Below are 20283 nucleotides of genomic sequence, written 5' to 3'. Positions count from 1 at the left end.
AATTCTCCAGAAGCTCTTTCGTCATTTTTATTTGGACATTGGCTGTTTTTTCACACATTTTCAGTCCATATCTTGTTCCTGACCATTTTCAGTTAAGTGTTTTTTGCTTGTTAAGCCACTTTACACTGCTATGATTTACTCAATTTCATACCAAAAAAGCAATTACCTAAGAGTTATTATCTGACAGCTTTAACAACAAAAGAATAATTGGCAGGATTAAACAACTACAGTAGATCAATTGTAGCTAAAAGTCATGTCCTTAAGAAATAGGAAAACAATAAGGAGACATAGGAAACGATCCAAGATGCATCTGGACCTTCAGCTAATGCTCACCAAACCTTCATCAGAAATAGTCCCAGTGGAAGAGTGGCCATCAAGAAGCCATCTTTAGGTGAGGTAAACAGTGAGAAAAGGCTGAGATATGCCAAATTAAACAGGAGTTGGACTGAAAAGTGGCAACGGGTCTTATACATCAGGATATACATTACTGTACTGTACAGAGGAGGTCAGTAGAGAGGTGGGTGTCTACATTCATCTGTAAAACATGGTGTAACCTCTCTAAACGAAATGCCAGTGTAACTGCCAGTAAAAGCATACCTGGAAAGAAAAGAAAACCCACAGTGGAACACTATCAGTCATGTACTGGCCTCCCCAGAGCCTAGACCTCGACATTAATGAAGCAGTGTGGGATCATCATGATAGAGAATGGAACAAAAGGCAGCCAAGATCCAAAGAAGAGCTTTGAATGTCCTTCAGGAAGCCGGAAGAACTATTCCTACTTAAAGACATTACAGAAAGTCTACATAAGAGAGTTCAGGCTGAGTTGAATAATAAAGGTGGTCATACCAAATATTAACTTTCAGCCTTATTAGAACTGTAAAACCTCAAACTTTACTGTTGTCTTACTTTGTGTATTTCCATGTGTATTTGAATTTGTTTGAATAAATCGGTGCACCTGTTTCCCATTTTCCTAACAAAATATAAAGAGATGAGGGGCGGCAGTACTGTTGGTCTTTATATTATTTCATTTATATGATTTCCAGAACACTCACCAAGGAAAGGATGCATTTGTTTACTGTTGCCGTTTTGTTATTTCCATCCAAATGCTCTATAGTGTGTACGCTGTCATATTTATGGCTGCCAGGCTCAGAAGTAGGAGCTTAGGTGAGGCTGTGAGGGTAGCAATAGTGTAGCGGGTGAGAGAAGTGCCACAACAGGGAACTTAACTGTGTATGTGTGTGTGTGTGGGGAGCTTATTGCCTCTCATGGGCCCAGACATAATTTCATTTCTATCCCTCCGGCCTGGAAACATAGTGGTTATCTATATGGCTCAGGTGCAACCTGATAGCAATATGAGTGACATTTGTTATTATTCAGAGATTTTTCCTCCTCCTGCATTGGAGTGGCGGGCCACCTTGTAACAGGGGCTGGAAGAGGTACACTTGGTTAATAGACCCCCCAGCTGGATATCAGTCACCCCAGGAAAAAAGCCCATTCATGCTGACTACCCAAACAGATGAGAGCAGAGGTGCCTGAATCATTTGAGAAACAGAAATAACAACTTCCCCTTTTTTCTCCCACAGGTGTTGGAAATGATATTCTCAGTTGAGTAAGAAATATAGGTCACAGAGGCAGCCTGTGAGAAAAAAATGAGAGAATAAAAGAGGGCAGAGGGAAAAAGGGAGGAGAATGTGATAAATGTTCATAGGAAAGGAGATGGAGGTAAATAAGATGATGAGGCGCAAAGAAAGTGGGGGGCAGAGTTAATAGTGTACTGGCCAGGCATGCATCAACAGGGGAGTTGTTATCACCCAGGCATGTTCACAAGCCTTCAAAACACAAAGCAACATGCTTCTTTCTGTTTAATCCTGAGGTACTACTCCTCCCAGACCCCCTCAGCTGCAGTTCAGGTGTTCCCCAGTAAGGATATCTAAAAAATGCTGTAAAGCTGGAGGGTCTTTGTTGTTGTTTTTTCTGTTCAATGAGTCAGTTCTTTATGTTTTCAAGGACACTTTTCTACCAACCCACTCCTGTTCCTCCTTCTCACCTTCAGCTCCACAAACACTTTGTCCAAACACAGCAGCACAAACTGTTAAAGTGCAAAGTTGCTAACATCAGATCTCTGGGACTCCAAGGGGACCTTGACAAAATATTAGCAGGTCCTCATCCAAAGGAAGAAAGGTTTTCTTTGATAGTTAAAGACATGCGTGAGGATATTATGAAACCCTGATTCCAAAAAAGTTTGGATCCCATGTTATTAAAACGTTAATACAAACTGAATGCAATGATTTGCAAATCTCATAAACCAATGATTTATTCACAGTAGAACATAGAAAACAATGTTTAAAATGCTCCATTTTACTATTTCATGAGAAATATTTGCTCATTTTGAATTTGATGGCGGCTGCAGGTCTCAAGATGATTTGTATATGGGCAGCAAAGGGTTGGAAAAACTAAGTGGTACTAAAAAGAAACGGCTAGAGATACATTTTACAAAGGATTAGGTTAACTGGCAATATGTCTGTAACATGACTGGGTACAAAAAGAGCATCTTAGAGAGTTTCTCAAAAATAAAAGGTGGTTACAGGCTCACCAGTCCGGAAAAAATGACATATACAAACTTCAAAATAACATTTGTCAATGTAACATTGTATATCTCCAAGTCTAGGGCAGGGCTGTTGAACTCCAGGCCTCCAGTTCATTACCAGGCCTCTGGAGAACTTCAAGACATGTTGAGGGGGTAATTTAGCCATTTATATGTGTTGGATCAAGGACACATCTAAAACCTGCAGGACACTGGCCCTTGAGGCCTGGAGTTTGACACCTGTGGTCTAGGGTATATTAAATCTGATGTTTCTGATAATCCGGAGAACTCTTTGTGCAAGGGACAAGGAGGAAATTCAACATGTGAACCCCACAATCTTCAGGCCTTCAGGTGGCACTGTATCAAAAACAGACATGGAAATCACTGCCCAGGCTCAGGAACAGTTTGTGTGGGTACCACCGTAGCTCACTTGTTAGGCCATGCAACCATGTTCAGCTTGACCTGGACCTTGCTCCCTGCCATGCCAGTATTACCATTTTAGAGAGCACCTTCAGACAGTTTAGAAACATACTGTAGATTTCACATATGCCAAACTTGTATACCCCAGCCAGAGTCTAGATTAAGCACACCTTATTGCCAGACTCATGGCAGACTTGCTCTGAATGGCGAACATTCTAACTCCCGTGATCTGGGTGCCAGTGCTGCCTAAATGGTTGCCCAAATGTTATTAAGCATATCTAATGATCAGCCGATCTCCATACTCACAGCTGGCAGCTGTTTTTGGACCAGAGAATGGTGCCATCTTTGAGCCTTTATTGGCCTGAATCATTCTGCTGTAAAGGCAGAACTAATTTTAGCTGACTCTTAAGCTATTTAGTGAATATTTGTGTCAGGTTTTTTATCAGAACTCACACAAAAAGGCTTTAAAATATCTTACTTTGATCTTGGACAGTGTGTCATACTCTATATTTCTCTAGGTTCTTGCGCCTGAAAAGCATTTGCATGAGATGAAAGATCCCCTGTTGTAATATCTCCCATTCTTTATTGTCATGTCTGTGTTTCATAATGGCCAGCCAGACTTTTTACCTTAAATTTTGAACTTTTAATGGTTGCGAGGTTGCCTTCAGAAACCACTGAAACCCAGAAATGGTGATGACAGACTTGAAGACGACTGATTCAGAGATCAGACATGACAAAAAGTACACATCCTAACATTATTAGTAATGGCAACAATCTCCTCTCTTTTCCCGGCTTTGAACTGAGGCTCCCCTCCTCTTCTGTCTGTGATGCATGTTGTCTGGAGGATCAGGCAGTGCAGAGAGCCAGGTGCGAGGGGCAGGAGCTGATAAAGAAGCGAGGCTACTATCAGGACACAGGGCCTGATAAAGGACAACACTCACCACTTCCACTTCCTGATTTATAGCTGTCTCAGCCACAGAGGATCCACGACCACAGCAGTACACTTTTACTATGTTTTATGTTTATTTCTTTTTTGTCATAGAAAAGCTGTGCAGGGGAGATTCTTTTTTTTCCTCGAGAGCAATGAAAATAATTGTTAAGTACTCTTAGCCATTAAATACTGACAAAAGCAATAATGGTACCTCAATACTCCACTCTTATGTGACACCCCATTGTGAAAGTATGGTGTGGTAATCTTCTGCAAGATTGTGGAATCTGCAGGAATTTGCTCCCATCCTATAAAGAAAATGCATCAGTGAGGTCAGCCACCGACGCTGAGGTCTGGATTGCTGTGTGTGACCGAGATGATAGCAAGAGTATTGAACGGGTCTGTGCTGGTCAGGTCTTCAACAGCAAAATAGTGTAAAGGTCCTTCTGCAAAAAAAAATGTGACATGTTGGAAAAGGTCAGAGCAATCCAAAAACTGTTGCAACAAACTTGGAGCCTAAAATATGATTATAGAAAAATGTCATCGGGTGCCAAGGCACTCAGATGTCCTCAAACTCAAGACAGAAGGCCACACTGTGAAAAATAGCCCCAGAGCAAAAGCACACATGAATTTAGCATAGACAGTTGCCCTGAATGTCCTGCTCGTGCAGTTTAATTTAAGCATATCTTCATAGAACTGATCATTCCACCTCCACAGAATGAAACGTTTGCTCCTACAGGCTCCCACAGGCCATGTACTGTACATAAAGTGCCACGTTTCTTGCCATATCCACTTCTAAGTGGATAGCTGTTAATCAAGAAAGCAGCGGATGCCCACATTAGATGGAGAGATGAAGGAAATGAATGGCTCTAAAAGAGTAATAAACAGATTAATAATGTGGAGGGTTCCAGCAGCCAGCCTTGCCTCTCTCAATTAGTGCTAAATCAGCGGTGGGTATTAGCCTGCCCCTAATTGAATGTGATAGTGAGCTGTGCTAATGCAATCCTCCCAGTGTAATTGGTGTCAGAGGAAAAGGTGTCTATACTACTAGCCTTTTCTGTGTATGAGGACTTGGATTTGCCTTCTCATTTTTCTTTCATGTCCCCATGAGAGCTCAGTCAGCACCCTGAGCCTGCCCTGCTGTTTCTTTTGAGGGAAACGTTGTCTCAGCCAATCAGTCAACAGATGAGCTAGATAAATCCTCATACTAAAATCAAGGATTTCAAAAGCTCTCTTTGCTTTTTTTCTGGTAGCATCTGGCAAGAGAATACAGATGTTCTCAGCTTGATTCTGACTGAAAAGCGGTGGAAAAACAGCATATTTTGGGCCATATATAATTAGCCTTACAATCTTAAGGGAAAGCGTGATTTGTCACACTCAGTTGAGGCTAGTTCTTTTCAGCATCCGCTGCTGAGAAGGCTTCCCAAAAAATGGTGCTGGCTACTCCCATCCAGTACCTGGCTTTCACTACTTACAACAATTGCTATTCCGGCCAAGGAGTTCAATTCTTGTCTCATCAGAGCAGAGAATCGTTTCCTTCATGCTTTCAGAATGATTTAAGTGTAATTTGGCAAACTCTAGCATGGCCCTCTTGTGGATTTTACTCAGGACTAGCTTCAGTTTCTGACCACTCTCATAAAGTCCTGATTGACTGAGTGCGGTTGACCTTCTGGTAGCTTCATCTATTTTTGGTGACAATTTTCAAAGCTCATTGTGTTCAGCTATTTAGTTTCAGTTCCAGAAAGACTGGTTTTGGTTGGCTTGAAATTTCTTTAGTGATGGAACCCACTGTGCTCCTGGGAACTTCATGCACTTTAGCATCTTTTCTAAAATCCTCCTCCATGGATTTGTGCTGTGGTAGGGCTCTGTCTGGGAAGTTTTTTTATTTCATGGCATAGTTTTTACCTCTGACATGCAGTAAACTTTAAATGGCATGTGTGCGGCTTTCTGTATTCTTTAATATCATGTGAATGTACCTCATGTACACTAATAAAGCTTTATACAAATTCCTTGTTTTCCCAGGAAAAATGGGAAAACAGGTTATTTCCTGTAGCTCTGAATAGTAAATAATGTTTGCCTTGATTCTCATGCTTAGTTCTTAGCATAATTTTGCATGAGAAAAATGCAACAAATGAGACATTTTTTATTATGAGACATATAGAATACAAATGTTCTTTTTTTATCCATTTAAAAAACAGAGTTATTTTTCCACTTTTGTTCATTTCCATTGTTACCGTGTCCATCTAAACACTCACCAAGAAGAAAGAGTTTTGATTTTAGTGGAATTTCTTTTAAAATATTCTTTTCATGTGTCACTCTACCCAAACTGTTTTAGTGTTCCTTTAGACGTTGGTGCCTTGTCTATTTATATAACAATGCAATGTGTCAGGAGTAACATAACTCTCCAGCCACTTTATTAGGCAAACCTGTTCAACTGCTTGTTAACACAAATATCTAATTAGCCAATCACACGGGAGCAACTCCAATTAGGCGTGTAGACGTGTTCAAGACATCTTGCTGAAGTTCAAACGGACTTTGAAGGTGGCGTGTTTTTTAGTGGCAGACGGGCTACTGTGGGCATTTCAGAAATTGATTTTTCCACACAGTCATCTCTAGGGACAAAACATCATTTGAATGAAGGTTTTCTGGTCAGAAATGCCTCGTCAAGACCGAGGCTACAATGTGCTCACCTCTACTGGGCAATGGAAAATTGGAAAAACATTAGCTGGTCTGATCAGGCTTAGTTTCTGGTGTAACATTCAGCAGTTTGGGTCACAATTTAGCGTAAACGACATAAAATCACAGCTCCACCCTGCCTTGTATTAATGGTTCAGGTTGCTGATGGTGGTGTAATACTTCTGTTGCACACTTTGAGCCCTTTAATAGCAACTGAGCATGATTTAAACACCGCAGCCTACCTGAGTATTGTTGCAGACCTTGTCCAACCATTTGGGACCATAGTGTACCCAACTTCTGATGGCTGCTTCCAGCAGGATAACCCACCATGTCACAAAGATCGAATCACCTCAAACTGGTTCCTTGAACACAAGTTCACTGTACTTAGATGGATTGGCCATCCTTTGATCGTGGTGGGATTGGAGATTTTCATCACGGATGTGTAGCTGACAAAGCTGCAGTCTATGTGCGATGCCATCATGTCTGTATGGACCAAAATCTCTGAGGAACGTTTCCAGCATCTTTTTGAATCTATGCCACAAAGACTTAGGGCTGAAGCATCCAGTTCTGTGGTGTGTAATTAAGTGGGATCTCAGTACTCTGATTTTCCATCCTCTAGTAAGATTGAATTTTCCAAATCTTCACTCCATATACTGAGCTTGTAAAGTAAAATATTTGTACTGTAAGTTTGAACTTTTTCCAGTATTGGCACAGTTTTGGTTTCTTTGCTTAGCACCTCACCAGTTTGGTCTCCAACATTTTCAAAATTAATGATAATGGGTGCGTCAAAGTAATTCAATTCAGCTGTATTTATACAGCGCCAAATCACAACACCAGTCACCTCAAGGTGCTTTATATTGTAAGGTAGACCCTACAGCAACGCATACAGAGAAAAACCCAACAATCATATGACCCCGTGTGATATCAAAGTAACATATAGATGAATGACAGGACCCAGTGTTTCCAAGCAGAACATTATATCCTAATGTGATAATCAGTGTTATTCACTTGACTTGTCAGTAGTTTTAATGTTGTGGCTGAAAGACCAAATGACAAACCAACACTACTTTAAGAATCTGTAGTAGCCAGAAACTCATTCCCTCGCAACTTTATATTCACTTAAGTGATGTTTCAAGCATCATCAGAAAGTAAGATGAGCTGAAAAGCACTGCACTGCACTGCATTTGCATAATGATAACATAAGAGAATCCATTTTAAGTCTACCATACATTAATACGAGCAGTGTAAAAGAAACTTAATATCCTCTAAATTCACCGTTTCTCTTAGAATCAGACCTCGGCGCCAAGGTTATGTAATCCCACAGGAAGCACACATGCACAGACACACTTAACCATTTGTTTGCCTGCTTGTCCCCATCTAGATGAGGCCTGTGCCAACTGCTCTTTTGGGGCAATCTGCGATGCCCAGAGCAAGCAGTGTGTGTGTCCGTCAGAGTGTGTCAAGTCCCACCAGCCTGTGTGCGGCAGCGATGGTACCACCTACAACAGCGAGTGTGAGCTGCATGTGCGGGCCTGCAAACAACAGATGGACCTCCGAGTGGTCGGCCAAGGAGAGTGCAGTAAGTAATGCATACATTTATGGAGAATATGTCTGGTAGTTACAGTATGTCATCTTCAGTGTGTCATTATTAGTATAAATATGAAGGACACATCAGCGATCTTAGCACAAACTGGTGATTTGATATTAGGCTAGGGAAAAAGTGTGCAATGTTCATATGTAAAAGATTCATTTCTTTCCTCTGGCTCTGAGTTAAATATGGAAATGACATGTAAAAATAGTGCCCATCAGGAAGCTCATAAAACTGCAGGCACTTCAAATACAAGCAAACTTGTCAAACTGAATTCTCAGATGGGAAATTGCTCCAGCAGCATGTGCTGTATATGTTTTAAAGTGGAATATATTACGAGGGGAAGCAGCGTGCATGACAAATAGAAAAAGGAAAAGAGAAATCCTGTTTAAAAATATATTCCAGAGATGACTTTGAATGTCCATGTGGATCATATCCATCAAAATAACTCACCAGTCATGCTGTGGCCTGCCCCTCTGCTGTGTGTTTAATACAGAAACATGTGGCAACACTGTTTGTGCCATGGGTGCCCGGTGCGTCCAGAATAGGTGTGAGTGCCCGCCGTGCTCAGGCGAGCCCTACTCCCCAGTGTGTGGAAGTGATGGCACCACCTACGACAATGAGTGTGAACTTCGCAGACATTCCTGCACGCAGATGACGAGAATTGACGTGGCGAGGCTCGGCAGCTGCGACGAAGGTAGGAAAATGGACTTTGAAACGGTGTAATTATCTTTATCAAGCGACCTGCGGTGCCGTATTTAGTCGTTTGTGGATTCGTAGCTGCGACGTCTGCGTCGGCTTAACACTGCAAAAAACATGAGGCGACAGCCGAAGTGTGTTTCTGTAAACAAAACCTGTTAGAAATCCAGAAATGACTTCTGGGTGATTAAGCTCAGGTCAGCTGTACGTTTTCAACGCAGTGTTTTCATTGGCTGCTTGTCTGGCTGACTTTGTTCGCGAGCGTGCTGTGCAACGTATGAGCTGCAGCTGGTTTTTGTTTATTGATCTCACCGCTTCCCCCCCATTGCTCCTTGATGCCTCAATAAACTGAAACTAATTAATTGCAGACAGTTTTTCATTTGATATTTGGAACTTGTAGATGGGATCCCAAGCTAAATGCTCCATGCATTAGAGGTAGCTAAAAATGAGGTAAGGGCTGAGTATAGATGACTGAAGTATATTAGAGCCTGAGAATATTATGTCTGCTAAAAAGATGATCTGTGAATTGTAGGCTGGTGATTACTGCATGTACTTTTACCTGAATTCGCAGCACGAGCTGTAATAGCACGAATTATTATGCTCGGCTTTTATTAGGAGGGGGGCTAGGTTGTGTTTGTTTGTGTTGTGACAGCTAGGGTACACATTTTATCTAGCTCTTCTATTCAATTAGGCTTTCAAATGCGTGACTGATGGCACTTAATGTGAGTATCCCTCATTTCCATGCCTGTAGCTTTGTCATCGCTTCGCATTCTGAATAAATGAACTCTAATTCACCGTGCAGATCATATCTTGATCAGCGCTGACAGACTGAGGCGGGATATCACAGTCCCTCGCTCATCCCCTTCTTGGGGACAACTCTGGAGGGAGCAAAATGCCAGCCTCTGGTTTTAAATGCAGACAGTGGCAATGCTGCTGTTCCCTCGTGGCTAGTTGGCCATCACGGTGAACATAGTCATCTACTGACAAGGTGTGAAGGGGAGCAGATTACACCTGCCAGCAGGAGGGATGGCTGGAGAGAAGAAAGGAGGGGGTAGATGGAGGACAGGGCAAATAGAGATGAGGGGGAATCCACTTCCATTTTGATTGCTACAGCCAGGGGTCTTTTTTCTTTTTCCTCCCTAACCCCCCCACTACCATTGTCTGCCGTATTTGGCCCCAGGCCTGCGAGGCGAATCGCACCATCAAAGCTTCTTGTGGCCGATTTAACATCATTTCATTGACTGAGATAAGTGACTTTTTTTGTATGTGGAGCATGAAGAAATGTGAAACTGTATGCCCTCGATGCAGACGTGCAGACTTACTGTCACCACGCACACACGCAGCTACACACTCCTCATTGTCTGTTGGTTGTATCAGGCAAAAAGTACTCTCATCTGCATCCCAAGGGCATTGCTCTGCTTGCAGTGGCTGATGGCTTTGTTTTTATATTTTATTCTCTCTACCATACTGTCTCTCAGCATTCTCCTTTTTCCCATCGCTTGCTCATTTTGATTCAGAGAGAACTGTCAGGCTTACACAATAGAATCTTTTCTTTTTTTCCCCTTTCTTTTTTCTTTTTGCTCTCCACATCGCACCCTGCTGTCCCACCCACTCACATCTCTTTCCATTTTGCACTCCTCTCCATCAAAATTGTCCTTCTTGACAAAAGGGGCGCCAAGGCTTTCACAGACAGGGGTGGAGAAGGGCTCGGCGGAAATCAATAAATTTCACCCCAGGGGCAGCAGACGGTTCTGTCCCCCCCCCCCCTTCTTTCGGCCCCCTCAAATCTGACCCGGACCCTCCACAGGAAGCCTGTAAAACAGTCAAAACCAATTTGCAGAAAGTTGTTCTACTTCTCTCCTCCTGCCTGTCTTAAACAGGATTTGCTGCTGATGGATTCACCCTTGCCTACATGTACAGTATCAGTGGTAGATTTGGCAAAATTAAGAGCACATGCTGTGTTATACAGCACCCTTGTCACAAAATGTAATTCTGTTTTTTTTTCTGGCTCTATTGTAGACAGCGGCAGGGCTCTACATCACCAGTATGCGCAACTCCCCACTCCATACTTCAAATCTAAGATAAGCCCAGAGAGGAAGTGAATGTGTTGATTTATTTGCTTACGTAGACCTGACTTAAAAACCATCCTCATTAGTCTTGTTGGGAGGAGGGGAGCGCACGGCATAAAAATGGAAGTTGTTTTCTCCTGCCTTTTTATTTAGCAGTAATGAAAAATGACAGTGTTCCCACTGTTGGCCATACAGGGAAATTTATCACCTGTTTAATTTCACACTCGGGTAGGCCTGGCCTCAGCTCCTTTTCTCGACACTGACAAAGTGGTAACTGAGAGCAGTGCATCACCTACGGAGGCCCGAGCCCCCTTTTTTAATTGAATAGACATTTAATAAACAAGATTATGAGAGCAGGATCACACGGCGATGCTGGATCCTCACCCTCGTCGCTCCTCACACGGCACGGATGTGATCAAGCTCCAAAAGACAGGAAAGGGCATGAAAAAACAGGCAAGTGAGTGGCTGGGTGGCACGAGAGCTTCCCGGAGTGTGATCAGCGCATTTTTCCTTCACGGTCCATTCATCATGGGGGCTTCTAACCTTCCGTTGAGGCAACAAAACTTCTTTTCTCCTCCTGCCATCTAAAAACACCCCATCCTCCCACTGGCTGTGATGCTTCTCCGTCCTACAGGAACTTTATTTAGGCTAACGTGCTGTCACATCAGTCAAAGAAGGTGGTACTGATAGAGGGAGCAAAACCGTTGTCATTTTCAAAGAGGGAGAATTTCTTTAATGTCATAGATGTTGACATTCAGTCAGGTCATGATATCAGAGGTATCATAGAAATTAGAGATGGCACGATACCACTTTTTTATGTCCGATACCGATACCGATATCATAAATTTGGATATCTGCCGATACTGATATGAATCCGATATAGTGTTTTTTAATCAACAAAACTGTTTTTTAAAATATCTTGCTGCATTTTGCAAGTCTGCAAGTTCATACTCAAGTTTAAAACAACAACTACACTAAAGCTATTCTGTTATACCTGTATACAAAAAAAATATTTCATAGTTCAGCAATACTGATCAATCTAATAAACTTAGACCTACACCATCCTCCCTATTCTGGTATTTTAAAGAGTACTTAGCGTAAATATTAAGCAACCTAACTAATAGGGTTCCAACTCCCAGCAACAACAAAAAGAAATAAATAAAAAATAAGGAACCACCCCTCACGCGCCACCTCATGATGCTTAATCGACGTAATCAACCTTAATTTGATGCAGTGTGAAAAAAAAATGCACAGAAATCAATTATTTTTCAAGAAATATTAAATAGATTCAACATCTTTCTTCAACAAAATTGCAGACTGCACAGATGGTACCTTCCCAAAGTAAAAAGTACTATAGCTTACTAGGGTATATATTAGACTTAATAGTCACTATAGACAGTAATTGACTTCTATTCATTTTACATCAAATTAAAACTTTGGGTGTCAGATAATTATTTATTAAAAGCTCGACATTTTAAATGAGAATAAGAAAGAAAAGTATGTCTTTGTGCCCCCTTTTCCCTGTTCATGCCCTATCGGCCCCCCTGGCTAAACTTTGCTAGATCCGCCCCTGCACAGTTACCAGCGTCAGCTACATAAAAAAAGATCCTGGTGTAGAAAGAAATATTAAATAAATTCTAACAACAGCTTATCAAGCTTAAACGTTCTGCTGTTGTTCAGCCGCTGGTTTCCTCTTTCTGGTGCAAAGTGGGCCAAAAACAAACAAGAGAGACGGACTCGCGACAGAAAAGCCGATCAGCTGATCATTTAAGCAGTTTCATGATTGAAGTAGCAGCCGGAGAGCGAGAGGCAGTCGCTTGTTAAGCTTAACGTGGGAATGCTTTACAAACATTCAGAGATGGACTTACACACTTGCTTTACTTCTCTCGGGGATAACTTTGTCGGAGATGAAATGCCAGGTTGCTAGCGAAGCTCTGCATGCTATCCAGACCACCGACAGGTCCGGCATGCCACAGCTGCTCTATCACGTGATGCATACTGCTCCGACTGCTAACGTTCTGAGGTGAGTTACGGCGTGTTGCAAGTTTTGTGAGGTGCTTTCGTGATATTTAATGGATCGGATTACATTTTTTATTTTTCTCCGATATCCGATCCAGTAATTTAGGTCAGTATCGGACCGATACCGATACGTAATATCGGATCGGTCCATCTCTAATAGAAATATCAGATGTCTCCTGGATCATTGATGTTGACACAACAAATCTGGTTTGCTGAACATCTACAGCCCCCTCCCCTCCGTCATCTATAATTTACCCAGGTTCTCATGTTTTCTCCTCTTCCCTCTACTTTCAGTAGCACACAGTTCAAGACAATACCGTCTTCCTCTTCACTTCCTCTATTATTTCTACTGTCAAAGCCTCTCAGTCTTTTTCGGACATTATTCTTATGCAATTCATTTCCTTTCTTCTCTCCGCCGCTCAATTCTGGCTTCTTAATGGAGCTCCCCTGGCTAAATAGACTCAGGCTTCTGACAAGACTGAGTAAAAAGAAACGGATGGGCAGTACGGAGAGAATAGCTGATGCAGCCATCTTGGCTGGGGACATATTAATTGAAAGGTTCATAGGCAGCGTGGGTGACGGGCACATCAAAGAACAACAGCTAATTAGGACCCCCTCCCCTCGCCTTTCACTTTTATTTATTCCATTCTAGTGTCTTACCTCTTTTTATATATTTATCTTGTCTGTGTGAAGGGACCTGAGTGGAATATGAATTGGCTACTCCGGCATTTCCTTTTTACTGCGTCGTGCTGAGCTGGCAAACAGTAAACAGATACAGGAAGCCGACCACAGGCTGCTGAGCTCCCTTTCTGTTTCTGATCTCTTCTTCTCACTTTCAGATGCCATCTGACGCCGAGTACCTGCGATAATGTCACTGGCAGCTGAAAGCCATTACGCAGCGCATTAGCTGTGTCACAAAATGTTATGTTTAACTCGGACTGTGGTTCGAAATCAATAAGTTGCAACAATGGCAAATTTAAGTAAACGGATTAGGGTTGGGGCTTTAAAATGGAGACAGAGCGATGCTTTAATAAGCACTGATGGTTCCTAGTTTTTTGGGGGGGTTTTCTCGGGGAGGGGTGGGGGGGGGGGGGCACTCTTCACAAAGCTCCAACTCCTCTGTTGAAGGCACAGATAGTAAAGCGACGTCTCCGCCGCCGTATCGACCACTCAGATCTCTCCCAGCACCACAGCTGATGACCCATATCGAAGAACAGCCGGGGCTTCATCGGCCCCTCCCCGCACCGTGCACTGTGACCTGCTCCATAATCTACTTTGGGAGACAGTTTATGCTAAGTGATACTTCCATTACACTATGACATTGATTTAACCATTAGAGGCAGTGCATCAATACACTGAGCCGAACGAGCCCTAAAAGTAGACGAGAAGGGAAAGAAAGACCTCGATTACCTAATGCGCTTTGAGTCTTCTGCCTGCGCTGGGAGCTTTTAGTTGAACTGTAGTCCTTTTTTGAATAACAAATTTGTTTTAAATGAACTTTCTGCCAGCCCCCAGGGTGCCTCGCTCTGTCTGACATTCTTTCCGTCTTTCATGCTGCATGCTTTCTTTCCCCCGCTTTCACACACGTTTACCTAATCTCCCTCTGGAGTTCCACTGTAGGTAAAATTTGCAACTTCAAAAGCCAGATCCTCCCATTTTTTTTTGCCTGCACTTTGCAATCCCCCCCTCCCTTCCCCAAATTTGTCTTCCTCAAATCAACCCACTTGTCAAATACCCCCCCCCCCCCCCCCTTCTGGTGCTTCTTTTTAAATCATTTTGTAGAGCTGTACATCCTGGCCCCTAATTGGGTTTTTATTTGTCCTTGCTCTGCCTCGTTCCCTATAAACATTAAGCCAGCCTTAGCTGTTCCTCCTACTGCGATACACAGACGTGCATTTTTAAAACAAGCAAAAAGCCATTTCAGGGTCGCAGTTAAAGAGTTGCCGGGACAACTTTCTTTAAAGTCTTGGGAGATAATTAGATTTTACAGAACACTTTGCAATTAGTTGCATTCTCATATCGGGAAGCAGACACCCATAAAGCAGGCCTCGCCACCAATTCTCTCCGCACACTTGGAGGCCGGAGTTAATAATTCCCTCCCCCTTTTTTTGTTTCTGATGTAATTGAAATGAAAGGATGCCTCACTGGTGGTGCAGAGATGTCTAATTTATTTAGTCAATCGGTGGCCCTCGCTAGACACCGTCATTATCTTGTACTACCAGCAGCGCCTTTGGTTGCCTCTCGCCATCATGAGGGGAAATGTAAATTATCTTAACTTTACGGCGCCCACAGTGTTTAAATGTAGTTTTAACTTCAAGACAAATAAAACTATGATGCCCGCTAGATGTATAGATTGTGATGTGTGTGCATATGTTTGTTAATGATATTGTGTGTCTTTTTTTATGCAGACTGCGGCTCGGGCGGGTCTGGATCGGGTCAGGAGAGCTGTGAACAGGACCGCTGTCTCGTATTTGGAGGCACGTGGTACGAAGACGCAGAAGACGAAAGCGACCGATGCCTTTGTGAATACAGCTGCACGAGTGTGCCTCACAGCCTGGTAAGACAGCCTTCAAAAATCATTTGCCATTAGCTGCTAATGTGGTTAAATCTTCCAGTGCCTTCAAAGCAAAATGCAAAAACATAAATCGCACACATCTGCTTTTGACATTTTCATCGGACAAACTCCAATCTCCTATAAAATGACATGGAAAATTATTCCTGAATTTTTGTCTGTTTAGCATAAAAAGAAATCTAGATGTCTTCTGAATTTGCCGAATAACCTCGCTTGTTACAAAATCCATCAGGGGCCACTTTCTTTCTTATTTTCTTGTAAATTTGACAAAATTGTAAAACATGGGGGCGTGGATGAAGGCACGGGGGACTTTTTCAAGGTCAGCTTCAGATGGAAAATCTTTTCGCAGCATTTCTTATTCGGAGACAGCATGACTGTACAACCTCGGTAATTTGTAAGCCAACGCAAAACTCAAAAAGGATCCCAGAAACTGAGTAACTGGGCAGAAGAAAGTTTTGTGACATCCACAATTAAGCATCAGAAAGGCGAGGCATAAGGCTGGAGATGGTGTTTATGTTGCGTCCGTCAGTGGAACATATAGGTTGACATAGTCTGCATAACAGGGGAAAGAAACACTGTATTTATGGCTTACCTGACTGAACACCACGTGACACGAGGAGAAAGCTCCAGTGACGACAGAAACAGACCTGTCTAATAAGCAGGAGCAAAAAAAATATCCTCTTTTCCCACGAGGTCATCTTACCGTCATGAGCAGCAGCAGCTTGCTTTGTTGTCACGGATGTGGCTCAGGTGTCACCGCATGGTCTTAAGTGTGGTGAAACTGATGACACCTGATTAAACCACGTCCATTACAACTGAGTAAAAACGCCACCTGACAAAGGCCGTGAAGTATTATTGAAAGCAACCGAACTAACCACTTAATGGCTCTTTAGTTCAGCGTCTAGGTGAATGCGCTTTTACTTTAAATACAGGGCACGCCTCGGTAAAAACACGCGGCCTGGTAATAACTGAAGCGAGGTAGAGCAAAAAGAGCTGAGGGGTTAAGCTAGACGCTGCTTCAGACTCTGCTTTGTGTCTTTCTTTTTGCAGGTTTGTGGTTCCGATGGGAAAAACTACAGCAACGAGTGCGAGCTGAAGAAGGCCAGATGTGAGAAACGAGAGCACTTGTTGATTCAAAATCAGGGACCCTGTGCAGGTCGGTACATTACGCCACTCAGAGTCGATGTCATTGCAGTGCACAAGAGCACCCTCATCAAGTCTCATTGTCGCTGACATCCCATTTCTCCACTCATTCCATCCATCGATGGGGTTGTAATTGTCTCTAGTTTGAGTGTAATTCTGACAGCACTGCTTGTGTCTCTCTTCAGTGTGACCTGGTTAGCCATAAGCAAGTGAAATGATGGGAGGTCAGTGTTAAATTTGATGTGTGGGTTTGTGTAATTTGCTCAGGGAAGGTTGACTCAGCACACTTTGAGCTTTCCAGCTTTTCTGGGAAGTGGCTAGTCCACGTGGGCCGGCTCGTGAGCAGAGTTAAAAATCTTCCTCTCGGGCCCAAGTGTGAACTAACAGATAGTAATAAAGGCTCACTTTTCTGTCCAGATATTCAGAGAATTTAAAGCAATAAACCTGTGCTCCGGAGCTTGCTTCTTAGCCCTCAGGACACCACTTTCCCCTCTTCCTTTAATATAAACTCCCTCTCTTTGCATGTGATGAATGACATTTATCAGCCACAAACGCTGTGAGATCAGTGGCAGAGCAGCAAAGGTTAACCATCTTCCTCTCTGTGGCTATGTTAAATGAAGAGCTTTTTGCTAGCACAGGCCAGGGAGCAGAGCAAAAGGCACTTAAGGGATTTTGTGTGATCATTCCAGTCTGTTTGATTCCCCTTGGGTCTGAAAGAGAGGAGGATGGAGAGAGTTTGAAGAGAGTGAGAATGAAGGAGCTGCCAGTGTTTTCACACACATCTCTGCAGATTCTTCTCCTTCCTAAGCTGGCCTCCTTGGGCACTGACTGTCACGCTTCTCTACCATCCATGGATAATCAATCCTTTTTTGAAGAGTCCTCTATGGGTACAAGGCCTCTGGGTTCTCATCTCCTATTGGCTAATGGGGGGGGGGGGGGGGACTCAGATCTTGGGGAATTTCACTGCCCTCTGCATTAGCTATGTAAGGAGAAACTTCATTTGACCTCAGCTCCATAAACTTTATCAAAACATGCCAGCTCTCAGTAGCGGAGCATGAAAGCAACCTTGTATTTCAGAGGTTCTCAGTTTGAAAAGCTACCTACTTTGCATACAGTGTCAACACAGCCGTCTGCTGCATGCACATTTGTAAAGTTTGCCTCTTGTAGCATTTAAAATAGTATTTTTTTTTTTTGCCGCCTGCAAACTCAAATCAGGGTCAGGGATTTCAATATAATCCACTGAAATTTTTATTGGTTTACTAGACACATGTGCAGATGTGCCCTTGCAGGAATATAAAAGACCAGCAACAATCAGCGAAGCGGAGAAGGCGCAGCAGTGGACCTTGAAAATGTGAGGGTAATATTGCATGTCACAGCGAGGTGCATTGTGCCGGACAATGGAGAAAAACCCTTGAAGGGTGGAAGAACATATGAAATTAAAAGTTCTCCTTGTCCTAATAGGCTCAGTACAGATAGCCGAATGGAGCACTGAAAAGTGGCAAGTTAAATGAACTGTGTCCAAAGCCCATCTCTGGAGTGGGAAAGCACTGGAAAAAGAGCGCACCGAGTCATCACCATTAGGCTGAGGCTCATATCCACACCAGTAACAGTGTGATTTATGGCCCCTGTATCTCCAGCCTCCAAACTCCAAATGAGCAACACTAAAAGAGGCGATGGGGAGGGCAATAGAGAGACACACAGAAAACCAAGGGTTTTCCCGTTTCTATCTACAACTTTACTTTTCACTCCAAAGTATGAAAAAATGTGAACAATGATGCTTTTGCTCCGGCCATTAAACAAATCCTATTTTCCTCCCACTGACTGTTTTGTTGTTCTCTTCCAATTTCTGGAGAAGCGCCAGGTTTGAGGAACGCATTTGTTTTTATTTTGTTGAATGTGGCTCTGTATTCAGTGCTGTCACACTATTTTGGCGTCTTGTGCATCCTTAGACAAAGGAGCTCTCCACACAGTGTGCGCAGGCAGAAACTGCTTGGCAAATTCCTTCGCATTATGCAGCAGGCCTTTTTTTTTTTTTTCTTCTTCTGCTTCTTCTTCTTTTCTTTTTTTGAAGGTTGTAGGGCAGCGGTGCAATTTCGTAATATTAGACAAGAACAAATGAAGAGAACATGCCTTCTAGTAGGTGGTAAATGTCAGCTTCTGCACATTCACCAGAAATGCCATTGTTTGTTTTCACTGGAGGTAATAGCATCATTTTCCCCCTGATTTTGAGTCATTGTGGAGAAAGTAGCAAATAGAATTGTTATCTTGAAGCCGACTGCCAGGCTCTCCACCTCTGCCCCTCAAGCCAATCTCATTGTTGGCAAAAAAGTTACATGTTGTTCAGAGATTGTGTTGTTTAATTCCCCTCCTCCACCACCATCAACAAACCCTACAGTAATCACTCAAATGCTGGTGTTCCTCTTTCTCTCCCTGTTCCATCTTCCATCTCCCCTCCCTTTCCTTCCCTACCTCATCGGTGATTTCAGCCGTATCTCTGCCGGACCCGACGGTATCCGAGCACTGCAGCGTGTCAGTGTACGGCTGCTGCTCAGACAATGTGACGGCCGCCTTAGGAGTTGGACAGGCAGGATGTCCCGGTGAGTCCTATTCTGTGTCCCACTTTGACCCGTCAGTGTGTCACGAGTTTTTAAAAAAAAAAAGGAGGAAAAAAAAGTAGATAGTATCAGGCTGTTTGCAGCATATGGGCCTCGTTGTCCTTGACTGCAATTACAGTAGCAAAGTTGCAGAGCCGAAAAGTTTCATCTTAATCCAAGGAATAATTATGATAATTCTGCGCTGTATCAACAGAAAAATCTCTTCATCTGATGATCCTGACAAATGATAGCGCGCAGATGGAAGAGAAAAGGCTTGCATCGAGCTGTAAGCCAGGGGATACAGCATGGATGGAGAAAATGCAGACGGAGAAATAAGAATACGCAGAGATTTAGAAAAAAGGAAAATCACCTCAGCGCGCTTTATCCGCCTTTTTATTTGCGGAATAGGGTTTAGCTGACATTTGAGCCTAGCATAAATCTCTAATACAGAGTATCCATCACACTCTTATAAGCTACAGGGATCTATAAACAGCAGCAGTGTAAGTTTGCTGTAGAAAAGTGAAATTCCTTGTTGCTCTTTTCCCCTCAGCTACCTGTCAGTGTAATATCTACGGCTCCTACAAGGGGACGTGCGATCCAACCACCGGGCAGTGCTCCTGTAAGCCGGGTGTCGGAGGGCAGAAGTGTGACCGCTGTGAGCCGGGCTTCTGGAATTTCCGCGGCATCGTGACAGAGAACATGAGCGGCTGCACTCGTGAGGAATTCCTTCTTTGTATCTGATCAGCTGTGCAAATGTGTTTTATTTCGATGACGTTCATTTTATGTATGTTACTTTTCAATCCTTACATTTCCTCTCCACAAATGGTCTGTGCACACACACACCGAAAAAAAAATCCATGCACATCAAAGTGTTAACACGCAGAGAGGTTTTATTTGGTTTTCAGAAATCCTGAAATAGTGAAATAGTTAGTCTAGATCAGAGATGTCAAAGTCGGTTTAGTTCGTGGGCCTCAGCTTTGATCTCCAGTGG

General features: G+C 43.0%; 1 protein-coding gene across 2 annotated transcripts in view; it reads left to right on the top strand.

The window, feature by feature from the left end:
• The window catches only part of agrn (agrin), a 174209-nt gene that overhangs the window by 102171 nt on the left and 51755 nt on the right, over positions 1 to 20283 (top strand). For both annotated transcript variants that reach the window (XM_085345367.1, XM_085345366.1), the window contains 6 exons: positions 7990 to 8187; positions 8693 to 8893; positions 15392 to 15540; positions 16606 to 16711; positions 19185 to 19295; positions 19843 to 20007. In XM_085345367.1, coding sequence (XP_085201493.1) covers positions 7990 to 8187; positions 8693 to 8893; positions 15392 to 15540; positions 16606 to 16711; positions 19185 to 19295; positions 19843 to 20007 — 930 coding nt within the window. The remainder of the gene's footprint in view (positions 1 to 7989; positions 8188 to 8692; positions 8894 to 15391; positions 15541 to 16605; positions 16712 to 19184; positions 19296 to 19842; positions 20008 to 20283) is intronic.

This window comes from Diplotaxodon limnothrissa, linkage group LG20 (assembly GCF_057381915.1).
Source record: "Diplotaxodon limnothrissa isolate DT_005_m linkage group LG20, D_limnothrissa_male_GT1.1, whole genome shotgun sequence".
NCBI classification, from domain to species: domain Eukaryota; kingdom Metazoa; phylum Chordata; class Actinopteri; order Cichliformes; family Cichlidae; genus Diplotaxodon; species Diplotaxodon limnothrissa.
The sequence above is the reverse complement of the archived record's forward strand: the minus strand, read 5'-3'. Positions and strand labels throughout refer to the sequence as shown.